Genomic DNA, 25,258 nt, shown 5'->3' with positions numbered 1-25,258 from the left:
GCTTCATGTGTACGTTGGTGACAATGGTAGTGGGGATCACTTCTTGCACCATCGGATCGTAAAAGTTAGTACTCAACTCCGACGCGAAGAATAGCGGACTTCGAACCGTTGTACTTGGAAGTGATTCGGGGCATCGGTTTTAGGAGCGATGATCAACTTATCCGTAAAACGATTTCATACCTCGGATCTATCAACTGTTGCGGTAAAACGTCCTGCAGCAAGTACGATAGTACGAGATGTCTAACACCAGATTTAATGACCCTGACTTAATTCTCTTTAACTGTCGCAACTTCGCGTGCAGAGTAACTGCGGAATACGTATTCCGCGCTATAACAAATCTTGGAAAACTTTTAATTTGATGCAGATACACGTTATACGACAAATGCCTTACACACCGTTGTAGAGGAATTGAAATTTCCATTCGGTTCGTTGGTCGTTGAGGATTGGTAATCAGGCCAAGCACCGAATAATGCGCCGCGAAGGAAGTAAGGTGGGGCTGAATGATCGGCCTTCATCGATCAATCATATATAAAAACGCAACGTGAAAACAAGAAGCGTCAGTATTGTTCCTAATATCGGAAATGAAATCAGCTCGTCTCCCCGTTAGATAATGAAAGGCAAAATGTAACGAGTTTAAAAAAAAAACACAGTCACCGTTATCAAATCAACTCCGGCAAATGAGTAAACGAACGTAATATTGCCCGTTTATCAAAGTAGTTAACTAATTACCGTCGTCTGCTGTCGATTGGTTGTTATCAGTGGACGTATTCAACGTTCGTATGTACAATATTGACAAATTGCCACCAGGGTGTGTACCTCCAATCGCGAACTGTCACGTTCGCAAAACCATCGATTTTCAAGCCCCGAGTGCTTCGTACGCCGATGAAAAGGGGAACGACGACGATGTACGGGAAATATATCACCGTTTTATTCGTTTTAAAATTTGCTCTAAAAGTTAATTAGACCGATGATGTTGGAGTTTAGTTCACTGATCGTTGACTCAGGTACCGCAGTTGCTTGATCGTAGGGTGAGTCGCGACGTTGCGTTTTAATTAAATTACTCTTCTCCCCATCACCTAACATCTGTATAGCTTTCCGAGATCGAGACTATGATGAGATTAAATGGAACCGAATACTCGCGCACGGTCCTGGTCCCTTTTATTTCATCTATGTAATTGAATGAAATTCCGATGTTAAAGGGCCGCAGATAAGACCTCGTCGTCTGCTGGCAAAGCAGAAACGAGAGTGCAGTGTTATAGCGTGGCTGATCCTAGTATCTCACGGCAGTTTCTCTCTCATGCTTCTTTCCGTATAACCGTCTTTCCGACTAACCCAACCAACGGAACGAAGAGATTGTCCTCCCTCTTTCTGCACCGACCTTCCACGTCTTCTTCTCCTCTTTATCTCTATCTTATACCAGCTCCTCCTCCTCCTTCTCTGCATGGATCCATCCGGAGGTCGCAAGACCATTCGAGTGGAAGCGAGCGAGTTCCGCTATATGTATGTATGCTTTTGCACGAGAAATAAGACGGCAAAACGCGAGCGTTTCCTTACACCCACTCGCACCAATCTCTTCTTCCTTTATTCCCTTACCTCCGGGTTGCCACGGATACCAGAATGCGCTAACTGTGAAATTCCTCCTTGTCTCTTTGCCCCTCGTATCTACTGCCAATTGGACCATGTTACCGCACCCTATGCTGAAAAGTTGTCGAATACTTGGACCTGTACCCAACGATATTATCATCATCGGGATAGGCGCTGTTTTCAATTAATCACATCGAGAGGATTGAACGGACGAAAAAGTGAAGGTTCAATTTTGAATTTCAACGAATTCCACTAGGTGTCGTACAAACATCTCTCCACCATCCTCGTCTCGACAATCTCATTCGGCCCAAGGTGTGAAATATAACCCAAGTAGGTACCTACTGCACGTGTAATACCTCACAGAGGAAGACTACGGTTTTCGAAGCGAACGTGAGAAAATAAGGGGAGAGGAGAGACACCGGCGAGAGTTTCCTCAGCGTTTTCTCGTCTCTCTGATGTGCTCACCGATACCTTATGTATGGGTACTACTTGCCTGGCTGCCTGCCTGCCGTACTCATACTATCTCAATGGCGTACGTCAAAGGGGACACGTAAATCAATTATCTGGCAACAAAGCGCAAAGCCCGGATACCTTTGCGCAGCGATACCTGAGCGCTTGCTTGCCTGCTGCTGGCTCTGCATCCAGAAGAGTAGACTCTAGGTATGCCTATGTATACATGTACCTACCTGTGGTGACATATCGAGGGGGATGAGCGGAAGCGTACGGAAACTTGATTACATCAGAAATACAGTTGGCTGGTGGGCTGCTGCTAACTCTACCTATCCACCCTACCTATCTTCTACCTCCGTCTCGTCTTTCTCGTTCTCTCTTCTCACCGCAGTCGAGTGACAATCGATCTCGATGTCCGTCCGTCTCTTTCCGTCCCGATCTACTAATTGTCCCACAGACTAATTTGATCCTCGAAACCCTGTCGTTCTCAAACTGCAAATTCGCTGCGGGTCAACCTTAACAACGATAGGACGAACGAAAGAAGGAAATAAAATTCGTGCGACAACGTGTTTCTTTTTCCTTGGAATAAAAAATAATCACCCGCGGTGTAATAATGCGCAAAGCTCTCTGGTTCCGGTGTTTATGTTACGTATACACGGTATATATGCATACATACGTACGGTATTACACGCAGTGCAGGGAGAGAGCAGGGCTGTTCCACTGAGAGAAAAAGAGAAAAGGGAAAAGGAAATGGGGAGGAAGTAAAGAAGTGAGAAAGTAAGGAGGCGAGAAACTCTGCCGTCTTCTCCAATCGAGCGGCAAACATTCGGGGACTCGGGTGGGTGGGTTTGTAATACATGCACCAAAAATACGGCCATACCCGCGTTACTTTCCCAATTGCCACGGAGTTCCTTGGCTGTAAATGTGGCTATGCCTATGTACGTATTCATGTACTATGTATGTCGGTCGGGGTGGTGTTGGGGTTAGAGAAAGATGGATTGTTGGTACGGTAGGGAGAGGAACGATTAGGCCAAGATTAGACGAAGATTACTTTGTGACGGCGATGAATACGCCCTGCTTAAGACGGCTTACACCGTTCCTCGCCCTTCTCCTCCTCTCCTCTTCTCCTCTTCCTCTTGGCATATATCTGCGGCTTTTGCTCGCCTACTGCTTCTTGGCTTTACCTACCCTTCATTTCCCACCCTATCGCTCTTCTCTTTGTGCGTGTTGTGTACTAATTGTAAGCTGCGAACCGAGTTTCCTGCTTGCTGTGTTCAACGCGCGTTGCTTCCGCGTTAGTCTGCCGCATTGTTATCCGATACTTGGATACGGTCATTAATTAATACTTGAATTTCAGACCCGTGCTTTTAATGTCGAAAATCGGTGTGGATTGAGCCGATTTTTATTTTTCTAAATATCTTAGTGTTGACAAACTATCTCGATAGTAATTTGTTGGTAATATTCCGATTCCGAGAACTTATCTCCCCTTCAGAACCGGAAACGGGATTTTAACGAGAAGCTATTTACATTCGAGTTGAGTATGCTTTTGGGCATGACAGCATTGCTTGTTGTACGGTAAAATATTATCATTTGTTTCATCGAGGGAATTCGGTCATATCTAAATGAATAAAACGAAACGAAAAAAAAAAAAAACACAAATAACAACAGTTTACGGATAATTTTCTGTGATGAAAAAAGTTGTTAAAAAAGAAGAAAAAAACGTAAACAATAAGAAGTGTAAATTAAAAGTATCGACCAGCGTTGATTGAAACTAATGGAAGGTAAAGAAACTCTGAAGTTGGTTCGCCCGGTGTGCAACGTATCCCTGTGTATACATAATGCATGAACGGTTTACACAGAGGCGAGCACACGTCGAGGGATATGCCACGTCTAAACAGAGTTAAACCAATAAGCCAATAAAGCAAAAGATGGCGGCGGCATTCGTCGTATAAATATAGAAAAGTTTAAGCTCGCAACACTGTTCGGTAGTTGGATTTTTGTTTTATTTATTTTTTTTTTTTTCAATTTTAGCTGTGTATGCAATATATTCTCACACGTAGGTGTACAGCTGTCCCAATTTATACTCGCGTGGTTGGGACTATAATCTGTAGATGTCGGTATACAGTCGACCAAAGCGAGAAGTAAAACCAGTGTTTTGACAGATGCGTTTGCGCCGCGTACATTTCGTTGCGTTGCGTTGCGTTTCGTTGCGGTTTGGTTGCGTCGATGCTCGGAAAACATCGCCGGACACACGGCCGGTGGTAACAAAATCTATATTTAGATTATTTACGCATGACGCCGCCCGGCACTCGAGTCGACGCGTGTCGTGTAAATATCCCACTTCCGGTTGGGACGGCCCAGGGCGAAGAGGGGGCGAGACTCAACCCGTCGATTTTTACTCGTCACCTAAAATCTTTTTTCTTTCGTACCTGTTGTGTGTACAAAACCTGGGTTAAAAAGGAACGAATCTCAGTCCTTTTTTTTTTATCGTTGATTCGCGTCGATTTTTTACGCCTTTGATTGACAATTTGATTGAAAGTTGGAATCAATCGATAATACTTTTGACAAAAACGTGAGTCGATCGTCTTTGAAATTGATGCGCATCGTTATGTTTTTTTTTTATTTATTTATTTATTTTTCTTCTCTCTTGCGAACCGGCGGACAAATTTACTCATTATTTGTCTCCGTGTGTTACGTTATCGTATGCGAAGGACTAATGATCGGGAAAAAAGAATTCCTTTGTACTGAAAATTATGCATTAGCTACAGTAATTGCAATGGTGTAAAAAATTGAAAACGTGTTGGCGGGGAAAAAATTCGAAATATTAAAACGTTTCATTTTTACTTGATGTTAACGAAAAAACGTTCTCTTTCTGTTTCAGGTATGTGATGATACGCCACGTCGTACTTGCCTCAACGTAAGTTTTAAAAGTAAAAAACAAAACCACAAAAAAAAAAAACACTTTCAAAGTAAGTGAATAAACCATTAATATAACTGGGGAGCGGAAAAAAGAGAAGAGAAATTTTCTCTTCAAATTTCCACGCTCAATTACGTGAACGAACGTGAATTAACGAATAATTAATTAATTATCTCCATCGCGCGACATAAATATGTGCGTACATATAATCGCTGATTACGAACGAAAGATGGATGGATTAATTAATTAATTGGTTCATTAGCTAATTGATCAGATGAATGACGCGATAAATGCCGTATTAAAAATAATTATAATCGACATTCGTTCGTTCGCGGTCGTGTTTGCTGGAATGAAATTTTATCGACAGGTGTAGCGGCGGCACGTCACAGCGATTATTCTCTCGGCGGGGGAATTTTCGATTTATCGCATTCCCGTAATTAGCTAATTAATAACAATGCTCGGTTTGCCGCGGCGAGAGAAAGAGAGAAAGTGAGAAGCGTGACGCACGTAAGAACCGCGTTAACTAGCCTCTTTCTATTGCCGATAATGGCAGTCCTCTTGTGCCGTCTCAGGATTCTATCCTCCTTCCGTCTTTCTCCAAGTCCCCCTCCTCTCCCTCTCTCTCTCTGTCTTTCCGTGATTCTCGTCCGGCTTTGTCTTCCGGTTCCGGGCATGGCAGCGGCAGGCCTTGCGCTGTTCATTTGTCATTCTTTTCCACGCTTGTTCCTTGGCTCTCTCTCTTTCTCCCTCTCTCCTCGCCCGTCTCTCCCTCTAAAAGAGAAACAATTGAAAGAGCAGCTGTGACTACCCCCCCGATTCTATGCCCCTCACCTTCTCTTTTCTTTCTCAGCATTTTTTTTTTATTTTACTTTCAAACTCTTTCGGTGTTACCAAAATTTATACCCTGAGGGAAACGGACCAATCGAGATTCTTTATTAAAGAAAAAAGAAAATAGAACGAAAGAAAGAGGAGAAAAATATATCCCAAGAATTGGTGTAAAGAGGAAAGTTTCCAACTCACCCACCGGAAATATTCACAGTGCGAAAAGAAGTTCTCTCCTTTCTATTCGTATACCTTCGGATTTTCAATTTTTTTTATCATTCTCCTCTTTTTTTTATCAACTTATACTTCGTTTGTCACTTTTTATAAGCCCGATTTTTCTACGTTGAACTTGAAGCTTTATTCCGCTTTAACTGTTCAATACAGCTCGAATGAATTCTATTCCCCTCCAGCCTCCACAAACCGTTTTATAACCATAGACGATCTTATCTAGGTACGATGAACGTGTAATTTTCTGTTCTAACCTTCATTAACACGATATAAAAAAAAGGATCCAATCCGTGCGGGAAATTATAAAATAAATCGGGTATATGCGTGACGTGTCTGTAATTCGTAATTGAAGTTTTCGAATTCTAACTCTGTGCCGTGTCGGCGGTTCAGACCAAAAATCTCTCCTCGTCAACCTTATGCGAATGGATTTTCATCGATGCAGGGAATTCAGGATTTTTCTTTTCTTCTTCTCCTTGTTTTACCCCCACTTCCGGCTTCGAATGCAGGTAGAGAAAGCACTGTACAATTCTTTGAAATCCACGTATGTTGTGTGTACATATATGTAGGTGTGTGCACACATGCAGACTCGCGCTTCAAACACCAACGTCACGCGTCAAGGATCTCGTAATATACAGGCAAGCGCTATCGATCCCCTTTTCACAACAACAGTCCTCCTCTCCCTAACCCTGTTAGTAAAAAACTTCAGGGGGGCGAATTATTTGTCACGAGCTAAAAAGGTCTCGAACGCCAGCCAACAAGCCCATTCACTTGTGTATATATATATATATATGTGTGTGTGTGTGTGTGTATGCGTCGATGAATTTTCTTTCTTTCGTTTTCCTTCTTTTTCCTCTCTTTGCCACCCGTTCGATGTAAGCGAACGCGTCGAAAAGTCACGATCATTCTATTATAACACACGTGCGGGTCGGTCGGGTGAACGCGAATCGTGAAGAATTAGCGATTTTTTGTGCTCCCCTTTTTTCAACAATCGTCCACTCGAGTCAAGCAGCAGCAGCAGCAGCAACGGCTTGTTGATTAAAAATCGTTCCAACCGGTGTACGAGCATTAACATTTTCTTATAAAAGAATGGAGGACAAATTTCTCTCCCAAACCTGCGAGTCACATCGCACCGGAAATTGGAGTGGGCGAATATCGCCGAAATTAGGGAAGGAGGGCGATAATACGTCAGGCATGATATGCGAAAGAAGGTATCGATTACCATTCGACGTGGTGGACTAGCTGGTTTCCAGGTTTTGGCGCGAGCAATGGCGTTGGTGGTGGTTGGCGGTGGTGGTGGTGGTGTTAGTGGGATCCTGCAGCTGCGCGATATATTCGTTCCTGCCTCTGCGGTTCGGGTTTCCTTTTGGGTCCCTGCAAAACCACCCCAGGAAGTCACGACAGGGGTCGATCTCCTCGTATGCACGAGCATACTCCTATACTGCGAACGCAGGCCTTGTCTCATTAATATTAATCACGCGCCGTGTGTGACATGAACCCTCTTTAAATATCTGATCGTTTTATACTCCTTTTATCATACTCTTATACTATACGTCATCTTTGTAAAAAAAAAAAAAAAAAAAAAAAAAACAACAATCAACTTGTGACGAGAATTCGACACGCGATAGTCGGCTTATCGTCCTTCGATTTTGGAAATTCTGAAACATCGATCACGTGACTTTGAAGGGTGAATTATGTGGTATCAAATTGTGATGCATGCCAATTTTTGCGACAATTCCCTTGTTTTGTATAGTTTTTGTAAAATTCAACGTTGTGGTAGCGAGTCTCGGACAGTTTCTATTGTAAATTGACCCCTCGATTTGTGGAAGTTATGATCAGTCGATACGTTGTGACGTTGAGACTGTAACCGAATATTAATGAATTATTAAAACTTGAGGCCATATGAATCTCTCTGCATGTTTAAAAACATGCACCACCGTGACGTTTACGACTTTGTGTCGATCGCTGTTGCACAGCAGCGTATTATAATCCAACGAGCCAAGAATAAATTATACCTACCTATACTGCACGTAGCCAAAGAGTGACGATGTTGAAGGAAGGAGGACAAAGAAGAAAAAAAATGCAAGAGTAGAGAGAAGAGAGAAGAAAAAAAAAAGAAAAACATAACTCGCACCGAAATTTCATTAGGATGACTGAATAAGACAGAAACTTCTCTCGTCGAATGAAAATTATTGACTTCGCTTGGAAATACGCGATCACCTTTGATTCGAACTTTCATTCGCAGTATGCAGACTTTGTACTTAATGTGTATTATATCACGTAGTTTCGTAACTCGACTAACGGCAAATTCATAAAGGTATAAATAGTAGACCCAAGGATACGATACGAACTTGAGGTATTGTGCATTATACGTGGACTTATCGGCAAGGTGTAAGAAAAAGCACGTCTAGCTCTATGAGGTAGTGAGAGAGAAAGGCAAAGACGTGTTAGCTGGAAGCGAGTTACCGAGGAGCGATCGACCGTGCGGCGGAAATGAAACCTTCTTCTTCGTCTTCTTCTTCTTGAGGAGCTAAACTTTCCTCTAAAACTCGGAGGTGGCGCCGGCAATAGGTATTTGCTTCTTGGCTTATTTGCCAAGAGAGTTGGTACAGACGCAATGATTCGATGTCGACTACAGAGCTTACCGATACCTCGACTAAAGGCTGCATCCAGCCAACTTCATTTAGAAGAGAACATCGTAGCTATGACTCGTATCGGTATAACTGGAACTACGAGTTTGGACTGGTGTATTCGAAACTTGACGTGAATCGATAATTTTCTATTCACTCGAAGTCGTGAATGAATGAATGTATGAATGGATGGACGAATGAGTTGGGACAGTGCAAACAGTTTTGGTACTCTGCACCCATAGCTCGATTTACTATACCTAACTATATTGCTCAGAATAAATTCAAAGTCCGTACTCTTTAAACATTGCCTACCTAGTTTAAAATCTCTTCTCGTACGCTCGCGGATGTCGTTCTGGTAATTATGTATAATTTAAAAAAATATCACAGCCTTCGCTACTCCGTCACGATCTTATCAACATCCTGTGACTTGGGATTCAAATAACCTGCACCAGTCTCTTTCTTATTGTTAGTAGCATATGACGTGTGATTAAGCACCGGAAATCGAACAACTGTGTGAGGCGGTGGATTGTTGAAACATATTATAAAAAAGTAACAACGTGGTTCTTTCTTTCTTTCTTTCTTTCTTCTTGACCGATTCAATTTTAGTACCTATACGTGCAACACCGACTTCAGTCTTGACCCTAAAATCAGTAGTTAAAGTCTTGTAAGAGAATGCTAATGAAACCAGTCAACCAGTTGTTTTAATGGACGTTTATCTTCGGGAATACAGACAGTAATATCATTCATCCATCTAACTCAGGCTTTGTTTTTGTTGGCAAGTGAGACAAACAACTGTGACTTGGTCAAATCGCAGCGTAAAGATAAAAATTTTTCGCAATTAATCGATTTGGCGCTCTTGAACTCCCTCGTGAACTTCAATTGGTCCAGCAAGAAGTATAGAAATGTAGAATGAACCGTCATGTAGATGCTACAACAAATGGTGCTTCGATTCACGAAGAACCCATGAAGGTGAAGCTAGCAGCCAGAGTTAGAAGTCGTATTGGATTTTTTGAAAATAGAAAAATTCTGTTTAGTTTTACCCTCATAATTCCATATTATATAAGTATTGGGGGTTCAAGGTATTTCACAAAATTTTGATTTTCGGTGATCACTACTTTATTCGAATAAACATTAGAACGTTCGGCTGCCAATTCCGGCTGCTAGCTTCAGCCCCGTGAATAACCCTGTCAAAATTTTTCCCTCAACTCGTCAAATCACATCTACCCTCAGTCTGCAACGTTGTTTACGCTCCTTTCATTAGACTCGACAATGAAAGCGTCGAGACCGTAAAGAGCTGACTGCACGAAATCGCCGGAAGGCGAGCCATGCAGCCCAGAAGCTAGCACGGTGCACACAGCAGACGATGTCTTGTAATAACTAACAGTCAGTCAGCCAGCCAGCGAGCCACCCGCCTATACCATGTGCACACACACGAGCGCATACATGGATAGACAAGTACTCAACGAGGATGACGACGAGAAGGATGAGGAGGAGGAGGAGGAGGTGAAGAGACTTTGGTCGGTATTTCGTAATAATACGAGAATCCCAACGGAATACGGGTATATATTACCCAACGCTTGATGCTCGAGGATCGGGGATGCTGATGCAGGATCCAACACCGTCGTCTCGTCTCATTTCATCTCGTTTCCGCTTTTCTCTCCCTCGTTGCTTCCCCACTTATTGTCTAGACGAAATGGCTTGCACCTTGATGCTCTCCTGCTGGACAAGACCTTCTTCACCACCACCACCACCACCACCACTACCTGCGGCGTAAACCGGGAACAGAATATTACCTCTTCCATGGAAACACTGTTTCATACCATGTTCAAATTGCCTGCATCACCACGTTCTATACACACGATGTTCCTATTCGTTCCTCCAGCGTTACGTTCCATATATGGGTGTGTATTTGTATGACATGCACTGCACTCTACACGCCATCTTTCGATGTACCAAATTACACGTACACACCTGCAGTACCTACCTATCTCACACGTTACTCCGCATCTCGCTGCAGTCAACCAGACGATGCTACAGCAGCATTCTTAAGGTACCAGTCGTGCTTGCGCTGAGCGTGTTGGTCGCGTTATTTATTCAGTTCCTTGTTTTACAGTGCGATCTTCTTTGCGAGAAGTGGCTACGTAGCTTACGGCGATTCACAACAAACGCGTGGAATTTCTTTCCGTTGAATGTGGTTGTTGGTTAGGTGTACGGGTCTTACTTGCCTTGGTACTAGTTTTGTGGTCATTGTTTGATCCAGTGATCGATGTATAATGTTCACAAGTGGTACAAAGCAGCTCGATTCGCGTGAACACTAATTTCTGAAAGTACAAAGTGTGCCAAGTATTAAAATTTTCGTCCAAAACTTGCTCGAAGATGACTTTTAATCACGAATCACGCAATTGTAAAGATTCAAAGTCAAACTGAGAAAAAAAGGGATTCCATATAGATAGCCACTGATGGTTACAGTGAACACGAATTGCGAATCTATCCTACTCGATTGAACGTTGCCGAGTTTGAAAACGATGAAAATTGCGAGTCCGTTCATCGAAGATTTAGCTGGTCTCTTAAAGAACTGAAACTCCGTTGGAAAATAGTAAACCTACCTGTCTTTGGAATGCAGAAAAGAATGTTGTTTCATGGAAATATACGTAACTAGTTCTCGCCTCGCGGTATGTAATACAGGTTCACAGAGAGGCGAGATTATTTGTCGAGCCAGTTCGTCGATATGTCGAGAGGGTTTATGGGTATGAAAATTACCGCGTGTAGAACGCGTTGCGTGTCTACCGTTAGTATAACCTGCACTCGTCGGATTATTTTTATTTTTCATTTATTCTTTTTCTCCGCCCCTTTTCATTTCAGTCCACGGTCTCGTAACGTAGAGCGATTAAGAATTAATTATACAGTGGCGTTTTATCGGTGTTGCTGTTGCCAATTACCATCGCAGCTTAAGCAAATTGAGTACCTGCAACGTGTCCCGATCTTAATAACCGATTTCCAAACCGGTCGAATTATTATTTCCCTTTAACGCGACAAGTGTTTCGAATTCATAAATTAAATATTATAATTCGACCTAGTTGTCCGTTTATAGGTATATACAAGTTTATCAATTAGCGATAATCAGGTTTGTTGACGAAATATTTTATGCATTTCACCGATCATTGAAATAGAAAATATGTACTGTCTAAAATGAAGGAGGAAAAGTGTCCTGACGCTCTGCGTATAAATCTTATACTGTCCAGCTATTTGCATAATTGATTAATTAGTCAAAGTAGTCCTCGATCTTAAGGAAAACCAGCTCGTGGATATTTTTAGAACGTTTCAACTCTATTTTTGTCAATCGAGACTCGTCGTTATTTCGACGAGAACTCAGAGCCTCACTTTTGACTTTTATAAGGTACACTGAACTCGCAACGAAATCGTACGGTGATTATAGATTACTTTTTGCTCTGTATATACGGATAGCTTGACAGAAACGCCCCGTGCCATGCAACGGTGCATGCAATCGGCTGTCTTGAACGGGGTTTATAACTCCCAACCATCGTTATTACGTTCACCACGCCCAGACCAGCTACTCGAGTCCACGTCTTCGTGTTTCGATGCCTTTACAATCGTCTGCTGCAATATTTCTTCGTATCTATACGCATGTATTTACAAGTATGTATTTCCGATGTCCGTCACGTACAACTTGATTGCGCCTCCTTTACACCATGACAATGGTACAGTGCTCGATGATTCTATACAATGTTGTATAATTCTCTACTAGATGTATGTATATGTATATATGCTGAATAGTATAGGGTTAGGAATATACTTCGACTCGCGGATCATTGGGATTAATTGGTGGTTTCTTGTTGTTTATTTAATTTTGGTTCGTTAGCTTGAAAGAGATATTTCGACACGTTGATTCGACCCATCGTGTTTGGTACCTCTTCTTCTTTTTTTTTTTTTCCTCGCCGTTTTGAAGGACGGTGTAACGAGAGAAGTGGCTAAATTTATACAGCCCAGTCAATGAGCACTGATTTTTTAACAACAAATATCAATCTCGAAATTCTACAACCTGTTGTATAGAATAATATTGTGCGGCGATGAAAATGATTTTACTGTAACATTCTTCGTTGCATAAATACTGGTTTTTTACAATTGCTAGTTCTCGTTTCATACCATTTTCAATTCCCCGCGCGTGAAATTTTAACGAACGCCGTTATTGCGTTGATATTTTAATATCCGCGAATCGTTACCGCATTCGCTGTTCCGCTTTGGATTTATTCGATTTGCAAAATCCTAATGCTAGCTATAAAACTTGTTCGAAACTTGACCAATTTCCCGCACGTTGTATTTATAATCAAAACTATCACACTATCCAGGTTCATTTACCGTGTGCGGTTGCTTTAATCAAACTCATTGTTAATTCTCTTCCATCAGTCTATACATATTATACACATACACTCATACAGATTTTAAAAAAGGAACAAGCTTTTTTCTCTTCTGAAATTCAACCAACGAGCGTGTATAGTGAATAAATTTAAAAAAAATAAATAAAGGTTAATAAATAAACACCGTAATACATAGTGTTGAAACCGCGCACGTGCCTTTTGGACAACAGGTCCTCTTTCATCGGTCCCGAGGGAACGATGCGCGGGATCGTAGTTGATTGGTGGCAACGGGGAACTGGAAAAGGGGACGAGGCGACTGCCGGGTAACGATTTTCTCATCCCACGGGACGCGTGTCGAGCCCTCCCTCTTCCCCTCTCTCTCTCTCACTCTCTCTCTCGCCTTCTCCGTACCTTCCGCAGCTTGTGCACGCATACATTGCGCGTTGTTTCGTGTACGTAGAGGATGCGTTTATTATACGCGTGTGCAAACCTAACACTAAAGTACGAGGCACCCTCTGGGGACAATTAGCGAAACCCGCCACCGCCGCCTCTCCCCCCCCCGCCGATTCCCCATGCAAATCAACCCCTAATCCAGAGCTTATTTCTATTGTTCGAGGTACCACCTCCCGGTGGCAACCAACCCATGGTTATCGCCAGCTATATACCTCTCCAATTCTCTTTACCCTACCATCCCGTCCAAAGAGCCCCGAGGTACAGACAACGACGACCTGTTTATCGATTTGCCTGGTAATAATTTTCGACGTTCTTTCGTTTCACGATTTGTAGACCTAATAATATACACGTTATACGGATCCTGCAATGGGCTTCGTTGCGTTGCGTGAATCGTGTGTGAGATTAGGGAAAAACACAAACGAGAATGAGAAAAAAAAAAAAAACGTAAAACTTGAGAAAATTTTTATTTTATCGAATTCCGATCAGTGTATAGATTATATATTTATTTATAATTGTTGTATTGTAATTAATAGAAAGGTGATTATTCAATTTCAGTTAGCATGTGAAGTTGGGCAGAAATTTTCCTCTCTCTCTCTCTCTCTCTCTCTACTGATTTTTTCTTTTTATAAATAATCTGTCGACTTTAATATCGTATAAGTGAAAACAGAATGATGTACCGCGTTTTGACGGCGTTTACTGAACGCGACTTTTGATTCGCTAAATAAACGGTTCTCATGCCTGCGTGTCGAGTCGTTGTTATTCATTCGCAGAGAATGACAGGTATGCTCGATGGTGGGAAACGAGCTACTCGCATCCATTACCAAACCGCGATATCCGTTTAACTGATCCCCGTCAGAGTTGCAATATTTAATAGCACATGTATGCAATTACATATATATATATATACACGCGAATTCACGTTTAACGCGTCAGACAGAATAAATTTTTACGATTTTAGAATTAAGATTTTGTTTTCAGAGAGGTCGATATTCTTGGGGAGAAAAAATCGTACCGAGTCGTTCATTGGAACAAGCGACGCGAAGAGTGTTTTTCACGTGTATTTATAAACGATAAATGCAAATCGTAAAAATTTGTTGTCGAACGGAAAAAGAAAAGACATCTAGAGAGAAAAAAAAAAAAATTAAACTTTTTCACGGAGAACTGGTGCGGGATAATAAGATCAGTTTAAAGCGCTCACGTATCCTACTCGGATATAATGTAAAGAGCTTTTGATGTATCGCTGAAAGATCCTTCCTATGGATCGACAAAATCGCGATACGCTGTAACCGTCGGTAACGATGGCAAAGAACGGCTTTGGCTTTGCCATCGGTATCGCTGTATTTTCTTTATACCTATATTCGTATGCATGGTGTATATGTATATATACATACAACGTTGTGCGAAGGAAAGATGCGAAGCGTGCATATGTGTTTTGCCATTCCATCGAACGATCGGCTTCACATATGTTTCATACGTTCTATCCCGGAAACTAGTTTTTTTTCTTTTTTCCCTCCAGAATTCCGAGTTGTGTTCGCGAGGTGGCTTATAAAGCGTATACATAACACAAACGCACACAGATACACGCGCGTAAATCCGGAGTGCGTAAATGCGATGAGGGGAGGAAAACACAAGGCTGGACAAACCCCTTGGTCGCCCTTATTTAGTCGAGCCGTTTCGCCCGCAACGCGGGGCATACCCTTGATATTTTAGCCAAAAACCCCACATCGAATCACCATATAAACGACTCTGAGCCCCTACTGCGAGACTCGCGAGGAGCCAACCCTCACCTTAAATATACGTTTCATTTTAGTACCCCAGCGGCGGCGGCTTCTCATACCCAAAAACCTCGAGTCCTCGCCCTGATACCATTTCAGATTCTCCCTCCCGCCGCTTATTCGATTCCACTTCCTGTCCTTCTTCCCGGCGGCAGCCTCCTTCGAGAAACATAGGCGTAGGTACAAATAGTTGTCTCGCAGAAATTATTGCAACGAAACGTTGAGAAAAATTTATTATTTTCTTTATTTTTACATTGACTTTGAAGGAAGTGAGATTTCGAAATATATGAATATGTCTTGTTTTATCACGGTTTACGGAATTTCAAACAATATCAATGCAGCGAAATAAATATTTTTCATTAGCGTAAATCGTTACAATAACGTTAGTTAGCTTCGCATATTTTTGCAAGTAAGTGCTTGAATTGTATTCAACGTTTGTTGTTCGATTTCGCCAAAATAATGGATCTGAATTAATAGAATCGTTGCGGTTTTTTTATTTTGGGGGGGGGGGGGGGGGGATTCGATTCTTTAACATTTGTGATTACACTTGCGAATGTGATGCGAGATTATTATATTTTTTCACTCTCCATCGAGGAGGCAATTATACAGCGCAGATTTATATCGAGTAAGGGAACTAAACCTGCATGTACATTTAATCAAATATTCGTGTAACGCAAATCTTCAGGTTTTAAAGATTACTAATTTGTTGCTTGTTAAAAGTCATATATTATTTACAAATTTCGTAAAAGTTGTGAATAAATTTATAAAAAAAAAACTTAACTTTTTTTTATTCTTGTAATTATACACAACATTTTCAGATACATATTCAATTTTCTGGTTTTCAAGTGAGCACAAAAACACGAAAGAGTGTATAAGGCAAGAGTGAGATGTATAAAAGTACAGAAAACAGAGACCAGAAAAAGGCGAGGATAATGGGAACAGGTAACCGGGATAAAATAAAATGAGATAAGATAAAGTAAATTCTGGTATCTGGCCGCCTATGCAGGCAGGGGAAGAATGGAGGGTAAGACCCCAACCCCACTGAATGGCTGCTTCCCTCAGGATACCCTCCCTTATACCAAACTCCTCGGTCAAAGTCCGAAGGATCTTGCAGGGGGACAGAATCTCTCCTCTCGTCTCGTTCCTTCGTTGCTGCGCTTTGTCGATTTTCTCTGCTTCCGCGAAAATTTTCATATTAATTCGCCAGATCGTGTTATAAATAAAATCTAAACGGAATCCGCTATTTAATAACGTTGCCTCACCACCGCCGGCAGTCTCATTTCTGTATTCTATAACCTCAATTTGATTAAAGTTAATGACGATTTATATAATATTAGTCGTAATTCAAGTCATTGGATTTTTAACTTATTATTGTTGTTATTATTATTATTATCGTTACTTTTTTTTTCTTGTGGTCGAAAAAAAACTCAAGTTCTACAAGTTCAGGAACAAGTTGGATAATAGAGAAAAAAGGAATCTGACATACCATTGTGACACTCAACTTAATTGTCTATGATTGTTTTTATATCTATAGCAAACTATTTGACTTTTTACTAGTATGATTTGAGAAGAAAAAGAAGTTATTTTTTTTTTATGCTCAGAAGGACAAAATTGAACATACCGAAAGTAAACGTATGTGAGATAGGATAAATTTACGCTAAATTTCTATGCACGTAAGACATGAAGGATCGGTATGTATATAAGTATACATACATATGAACGAACTCAAACCCATTGAAAGTGGCAAATTTCCCGGCTGCGATGCGGTGGCAGACAAACGGGCGGATGTAGAGAGAGAAAGAGAGGAGGAGAGACGGCAGTCCCGATGGTACTGTAAGGGATGCTGATGCTGCGACGCAGGGTGTAGAAAGCGAAAAGGTTGAAGGAGGGGGAGGGGGGGGGGTTGGCGTTTTATACACGGGGATAAAGTAAAGAAGGCAGAGAAAAGCTACGGGCGCAGCAGACACACCGACGGAGAAGGGAAAAATCCAACAAGCTTTGACTCTGTACTCTGCGATTTCGCATCTTTCACCACTTTTTCTTCTTTTTTTGCCTTTTATTTTTACCCTGTGATTCCGGTACCTACATCTGACACGTGAAAAGTTTTCGAGCAGGCTTGGAAGACTTCATCCCCTGTATAATATATGGATAATCATAATAATAATAATAATATTCGGTTAAATCGAAAGCTTTGTCAAAATTTTTCAAAATCACCTTTTTTCAACGTAACCTCCTTTCTTTCGCTTATTCATTTCGATTAATAATTGTCTGTGAAAAATTTCGGAAAAATGACCAGTCGTTGACTTGCGGCGTTGTTATTTGTCTCCTTTATGTGTTTGAATTCAAAAACCATCCCGGCGATATATTTGAAGATTGAATCTTCTTTAAGATAAAAAAAAAAAGAAGAGGAAGAAATTTGTCATGAGTTTACGTGGTTTATTCAATTTTCGAAACATCATCATCGGGATTTTCTATCAAACTCAATCGATAAAAATTTCCGATACATCGACATTCAAATCTTTGAAATATACGATTAATTGAAATGCAAGAACGATCGGTAATCAATGGCTCGCGGTGTTCAATAATTTCGGTCGCAAGATGGCCGTTAGTGAATAAAATGAAATTCCGATAGAGGGAGAGAAAAAACTGTCGAAATTCAGTTTTGATCATCTACCTACGCATTTATGCACCACTTCACTTAATTAACTCGATTAACAATTCTTTCCTCCGGAAGCTGGAAAAATAATGTCGTTTCTTCACCGAAGATTTCTGTAAGCAGGACCTCGATACCTGTCCAAAAAAAGTCTTCCACTCAAGCCAGCAACGTCACCCTGTACATTTTTCGCGTATGCTGGGTGTGCGTTATACACGTATATCCTTCCATCTCTTTATACTCCGCTGCTGCTACTACTGCTGCAGTATCATCACTGATTCCTCCTCTTCCTCTCCTCCTCTGTCCTCTCCTCTCCTCTCCTCTCCTCTCCTCCCTGACGGCTGGCGCGGTTCTTCGTCGCCGCTCTTTGCTCATTGATTTTTCAGCGAGAGGCAGAGGTAGAAGCAGTCGGGTTTATATATTTTCGCGGTGAGGTGAGGTGAGGTGAGCTCTAAGCTTACTCGTGTAACTATCCCTGACGCTACCCCCTCCTCCTCCTCCTCCTCCCCCCCCCAACCCCCGTCCCGCCGACACCCGCGATACAGAGTGATTACATAACCTCACCTCGCTAATAATTCCCTACGCCACACGCTCGAGTTAACGAGTTTTTAATTTCACCATACTACGGAGATCACCAACCAACCAAACAACCCGTTATAACTTTTTAATTTGATTTCTGACGCTCGGTTTATTTCTGTTTGTCAATCAATTATTCAACTCGGCAACGGGCGTTACACAAGTTTAAACGCTCAGCGATCCATCGTAATAATTTTTTTATCTCACGTTGCCGTTACTAGGCCGTTTCTTAGTTTTTTCATTTTTTTCATTTTTTTTCTTCCAAACTTATAAATTCTTTTTTTAAACTTATACCGAATACAACGAATTTTCAGATGTAGATTTTGTGAACAATTGAGTGACTGATATTAATGGACAACAATATTATTGGGAAGAAACTATTTTTCTAATTTGTTTTTTTTTTTTTTATATATATATGTTTTGTTCTCATTTCAGCTATAAAATCGTACTAATATCTATATTTCGCACTTTTAAATTGACAACAAATGGTTGAGGTGGTATCAAATTAATCGAGTCATGTATAACGTAATTCTCGGGTTAAACACGGTAAATCTTGATGAATCATACACGGTCGTAGCTTTTCCGGATGCAAAACAAAACCCGTCATCAGCAGCTTGCCCCCTTCCTCTTTAATGTTATTCGTTGATAAACGAAGTTTTAGTCTGCTGGAAAATTACAATCTTGCCGTGCTCACCCGATTTCAGAATTCATTGTACGTAAATTAATTTCCTTTTGAAACAGAGTATTGATTGAGTTTTCGAAACATCGTTATATAAATATGCAATTTGTGTACACGCGTTCGTTATCGCTTGTTACGAATTCAAAGAACTTGTTAAAATTTAATAAACTCATATTCCTGTATTTTTTATATAATGTAATAATAATATTGAATGCAGCCTCGTTTTTCCATCGCAAATCTCCATATTTTCCATTAATAAATTTTGTTATTCTTAACAATAGAAATGCGTTGTAAAATATGCAATAGCGATGGCAACAACTATGATGATACTTGAAGTCAAATCTAAATTAGATATCGAGTAAATTTATACACTTATCGATACGTTGATAAAAAGTGAGATAGTTAACAACGGAATCAGTTATATTAAGGCAACCGCGCCTCGCAAAGGTTAGGTGGAAAGAGACTTTAGTATAAAAGCGGAGCTTGTGGTATATAATCCTCCATGGATGAGGGAACATCGGCTAGGGATGAGATTGAGGTACTGTCTTAGTGGCATGGTGTTACCATGGTAACAGACTGTAAGCCGCTTAACACCCCAACAACACCGAGTCAACTCCAGTCGTCCCTCAGTCTGGTTTATCTTTGAGGGTTTGCTGCTGTCGTTGCCAGCTAACAGAAAAATAGTTTACTGTATAACCTTATAATGAATTTAGCACGAGCCAATTAATTTCATGAGGTGTCACAGTCCTTTTCTTTCCTGCAACTGACAATTTCCTTGAACTTTGCAAACTGCGTTGAAATTTTTAATAACCATCTTCTTTTCCACATCGTTATCCTGCCACAGAATATAATTTGCATACTTTGCTAATTGTGAATTGTCCTTCTAAAACACGATACGGTCTAAGTTTGAAATCTGCATTCGAAAGGACATGGTGGAGGAAAAAGTAGAAGGAGAAAATGATTAAGCTCAATTAACGAAAATTGTATTCTTGCCAATCCTCTTCTATAAAGATCATTCATTCCAATTACTGGAGAGTCAAGTTGAAATGAGATTTTAATTGCCTAAAATGCACTCAGCTGTTGGAGGCTATAGCTGTAATGCACACTTTCTACCATCAAACTTACAATGAGTAAAACACACTGGAGTCTGCCAGAAGTTCAGCCCTAAGAGAAGTGATAGAAAAGAAGTAGTCTTATTCTCGAATAGTCTGTAAAAGCACTGTGAGGCCCAGGGTAGGAAGAGATCTGTTGCTAAAGTTCGGAAGCACACTCTCTCGATGAGAGATTAAATGGGGGGATTAAAACCTCTTCCCAAAAGAACGGGAGGGTTTGATAGTTGCTTTCTCTTCTGTTTCTTCTCTTCATTATTTTCTTATTTTAACCAAATGCGGCTGCTGCAATATTACACAAACCTATATTTGAGGTGAAAATAGTAACGTGCGTTGTATGTGCTCAATAAATCATACGATGATTCAATTTCAATAGAAGTACCATAATCAATAACATATTCTTGTAACATTGACGAAAATAGATCTTACAAATGGCGGATCACTCGTGAATTGTTTTTTTAATGATAGCAGTTGTGATTACTTTTTGACAATGCTCCTGTCATTCTTGCCACTGTTTTAGTAACACATCATTTCTGTTTGAATTGTGTTGCAGGACTTCAACCAGCCAGTAACAAGGGACAGCCACCAGCTCCAATTGGTAAATCACACAGACCGAGCCCTGGTGTATTACCACAGGGTCATACACCAGGACCTGGACCTGGGAACCAACAGAGCAGTAGAAGTTTCGCAGCGGCGCTTCGAAACTTGGCGAAGCAGGCAGGACCAGCTCCGCAAGAAGAGGAACCGAGGGCTAGTCCAAAAAATCGAGCTCCACCACCACTGGTGAGAGGACCATCGCCTGCTAAGGTACGGAATTCGATATTGTCCAACGGAAATTCTCTCGTTAAATACAATTAACTTACTAACGAACCAGAATGAAAACATGTTGCAAAAATTTCATCCACATATAAACCTCGGACGTTAATTTCACTTACTTTTTGTTTCAGGAACGTTCGACGCATGAGCGAAGGCCAGAGGAGATTCCCTCGCTGTATACAACTCCTCGACAAGCTGAAACTAGCAAACACAGCGTAACGGCTTCGACCTCCGAACTTCTGGCTAGGTCTGGTTTCCAACCGTATCGGCCTGAGCATCATCCGGCTCATGCACCGCCAGCATTTGCTCTGGATCAGACCTACAGCCCTTATCATCACGGTCTTTACCCGCCGCCACACCTGCAACACGCTTATAGGTACGCGTCTAAATGTTATCCAGACTTTGATCCTTCGAGTTCCTGGGGCAATTTTTCAATAAAACAATACATGGTTGTTACGAAGAAAGGGTAACAAGGCTAATAACACCGTCTTATAATTTCAGGTTAGAAGATCAAATGTACTTGGAAAGGTGTGGGATGCTTAGACCGCCACTATTTCCTGGGCTCCCTTCGTATCCCTTTTATGGACTGCGATACAGCCCAGAAATGTTGCCACCTGCATCCCTAGGTCTGATGTCGCCTGTAATGCACGAGCGGTAAGCACTCTTTGAATTTTATTTTCATCTTGTGGAAATGAACATCTTTAACGCAACGATTAGAGTAGATTATTCTCTTCTCGACGTTAAATGAATGACAAAGATCCAAACGATACTGAATCACTATAACGAATTTTCAAAATCTTTATAATGAAATGAATCATTGGTTTTTGCAGCTTGAAGTTGGAAGAAGAGCATAGAATTCGACAAGTGAGAGAACAAGCGGCGCTGCGCGATGAGGAGGAGAGGAGACGGGTCGCTCGAAGTTCGGCCCCTGCTGCTCCCGTTCCCGTCCCTGCCCCTGCCTCAGCCGACACTGCAGGTGAGCGAGTCGCTCCACCCCCCACTGCCTCCCATTGATCGAACCCAATTGTTCAGAGTGCGATCGGCATACCATCGTTGCAAGGTTTACCAGATGTTTCACATACTTCAAAATAAATAGAACTGTTCGATGTCAATAGACGTCTTAGAATTCACTGAATATATATAAAATGGTCATATCTAAAACTACAAAGCTGTATTGGGTTTATACTTTTTTCTCTCAACCTCTTCATATATTTTACCCCAAAAGTTCGTGAAAAATTCTTTCGCCAACAAATTACATTATTGTATGTTATACGGCTATCAATTCATAGATACCATCGCGGTTATTTAGCCAACTGTTGTTTCGAATGCAAGTAACGAATAATAAACTGTGTAAAATCAACGTTCAGTAATAATAACCGTATGTAACTGTAGATGTTGCTATTGTTTGGTCTGGTAAACCTTGATTTAGTAATTATTTATTATTTTTTTCCCGGTATTAACAAATTTTAGTTGGCACGATATAATGAAAATTGATTCTCATTCAGATGATTTTTAAGTGACGTTGTAGTGTTTTTGCAAAAAACTAAAAAAAAAAGTTAATTATTGTTAGTAGTTATATCAGTACTCTTATTGAGTTTTTTTTTTTTTTCAATGACTGTGTTCATTTGATAGATATATTTTATCTAACTATATCAATATTTAAAAAATATTTCATCGATAGACCTTTTGTTTTGAAAGGGAGATTTTTACCAAGGAGTGCCCAAAAAGTTCACTTTCCTATATCATGTCGTAACGAAATGTTTTTCGTTTATTTTGATTAAGTATAAATAATAATAATAGGAAGCTCAGGTGAACTTTCGATGAATGACATTGGGTTTTCGATCATTTTAGGTCGTAGGCCGTTTTTCCCCACCACACCCTACCCTTCCACCATTTTCTCTAGGTACCTAGACCACACCCAGACTGAGTAAAAATGAAAACGTTTAGAAATATTTGACTGTGAAACGAATAAATAATTTTTTTTCTTGACTCACGATGTCAAAAAACGATGAAAATTCAAAGAAACGTATAGGAAAAAAACAAACTACGCTTTTAATATTAATCTAGAGGTAATAAAAAATAAAATGAAAAAAAAAACAACAACTTATAGTCATAATTAAACTGCTTCTAATGAAAGTTATAGATATAATTTTTAGATAGTAAACATATATTTGTTGATAGTGAACTGTTTGGTAGCTCCTTTTAGTTTAAAAAAAAAAAAAAAAAAATACATTTTTAGCTCTAACGCCGGTACTGTCTAAGAGTCATAGATACATTTGTTTTATTTTTTTTTATTTTTTTTTTTTTTTTTCTATCAAGGTATCATTTTTATTGTGGCATCTTTGTCGGGATTACATAAATGCCTATGTATGTATGTGGTAAATCCAATATGCTGACAAAATATAGAATACAAGGAATTGAACCGACGTTCTCTGCCAGAGAATTCAATACTTAAACTTTCGGGATTTAAATGTTCCATAAAACGATTTTCATAGTATTGGATGTAATATAGTACAACAATTTTGATTATGCAATAATTGATGATGTGGACTCGATTTTTAATTAATTTCTACGATTGCCATTTTATAAAACATGAAAAGACAAAAAAAAAAAATAAAAATTATCAAATGATTATCGGCTTAAGAGTGTGTGACATCAAAGTGAAAAGATAGCATCACTTTAAAATTCGTTTTCATAAAACCTCTAGCACTTTGTAAAATCTATGTAATTGGATTTAAAAAAAAATAATAATCGATTTCTGGATAAATCGTTCAAAAAATTCATGATAATAAAATTCCATTCTTTCATATGGGATGTGCCTTGTTATTGTCTAAGAAAATAGCGATGCTATTTGAAAAAGCGTAATAGATCAAAATACTTCTTTCACCGTACAGCATATAGACTGTCCTAACGATGCATATTTCATAAGTTTTTTCATAATATTCTGTGAAACCTCGTGGATGTAATGATGTGATAACTAGAACTTTTTTTTTTTTTTATTCAATAGACTGTTTTGTGCCTTTGTGGTTTGAAAGTTATTTTTCGATGAATCGATCTCTTGAATGATTCGCGCAATGATACGTTCAAAATTAATCTTTCAACAACAAGCAGATCCTTTGTCATTATACTTATATACAATATACATGTGTAAGAAATATGAGATTATATCTCTGACGATTAGGAAATTTGGATCTTTCGTGTAAACTCTATGTATATTAGATTTTAAAGAAAAAGAAATATAAAGGGAAAAAGAAGTTCTACTTTTGCTGCAATTTAAATCGACATCGTTGGGCAATCGTGGCCTTTTTCACAGTGAAAATCGATCTATCTTTTCGCCAGGTGAAATACACTCTTAGATTAGTTGTTCCCGCAACTGTTTTAGAAATTTCATTACTAATCACTGAGCAATGTGCATTGGTAATTTTGTTCTAATTGTAAACAAAACAGTACTGCCCCTAATACACACTGACTGAATGCACTGTTGTATATAAATTGTCACTGTTTATTATTTTTTTTTTCTTCAATTTTTGTATTTCTCGGTTTTGTTCGTGTTTTTTTTTCTGTCAAAATTATACCATTTTTATATAATTTATTATGTAAACATGTATATTTGGTCTACAATTGAAAATAAATATTGCAAAAAATAAAAGTAATCAAAATTTTTGATTGACTTGAAATTCTTGTCCCTCGATACGTTTTCTGAAACAGTTTTGGGGAAGATTTTGTATACGTATACTGCATTACATAATAGTTATATATACATATTTATTATCACAACTAGTAATTAGTGTATTATTCACTTTTATTTAATTTTTTTTTTTCGTAGCTTGTTGTAGTGTTATATCACATTTATTGCTGAAAATCATCCCCAATACTTAGTAGCAAATCGTGTAAATTATATCCATTAGGAATTATTGGATAATCTCGCAGTCGTCGTGAAAAAAGAAATCTAATTGAAGTTTAATGTTGAAATAAGTTCTCTCATAACTGATCGACTATCGCATACAAATTTTCAGAATTCACGGTAGATAATTGATGAAATTCAATTCAATTTGTTGAAGCCTTTGAACATTTGATACTATACTTTAACATTTTGATACTATTTTCTAATTACATGGTAGATATAAGTTGACAAGTAAATTTGCAAATCTTATCTGGTAATAGACGGTAAACACAGTCAAATCAACTTACTT

At 39.7% G+C, this 25,258-nt stretch overlaps 1 protein-coding gene across 1 annotated transcript in view; it reads left to right on the top strand.

Moving 5' to 3' along the window:
* Window positions 1-25,258, top strand: part of LOC124178679 — a 70,338-nt gene that overhangs the window by 39,141 nt on the left and 5,939 nt on the right. Inside the window, exons 9-12 of the mRNA XM_046562223.1 lie at window positions 20,803-21,056; window positions 21,197-21,441; window positions 21,567-21,719; window positions 21,896-22,041. Coding sequence (XP_046418179.1) covers window positions 20,803-21,056; window positions 21,197-21,441; window positions 21,567-21,719; window positions 21,896-22,041 — 798 coding nt within the window. The remainder of the gene's footprint in view (window positions 1-20,802; window positions 21,057-21,196; window positions 21,442-21,566; window positions 21,720-21,895; window positions 22,042-25,258) is intronic.

The sequence above is a fragment of the Neodiprion fabricii genome, chromosome 3 (assembly GCF_021155785.1).
Source record: "Neodiprion fabricii isolate iyNeoFabr1 chromosome 3, iyNeoFabr1.1, whole genome shotgun sequence".
In the NCBI taxonomy this organism is placed as follows: Eukaryota; Metazoa; Arthropoda; class Insecta; order Hymenoptera; family Diprionidae; genus Neodiprion; species Neodiprion fabricii.
This window is presented reverse-complemented; position numbering and strand designations above follow the sequence as displayed.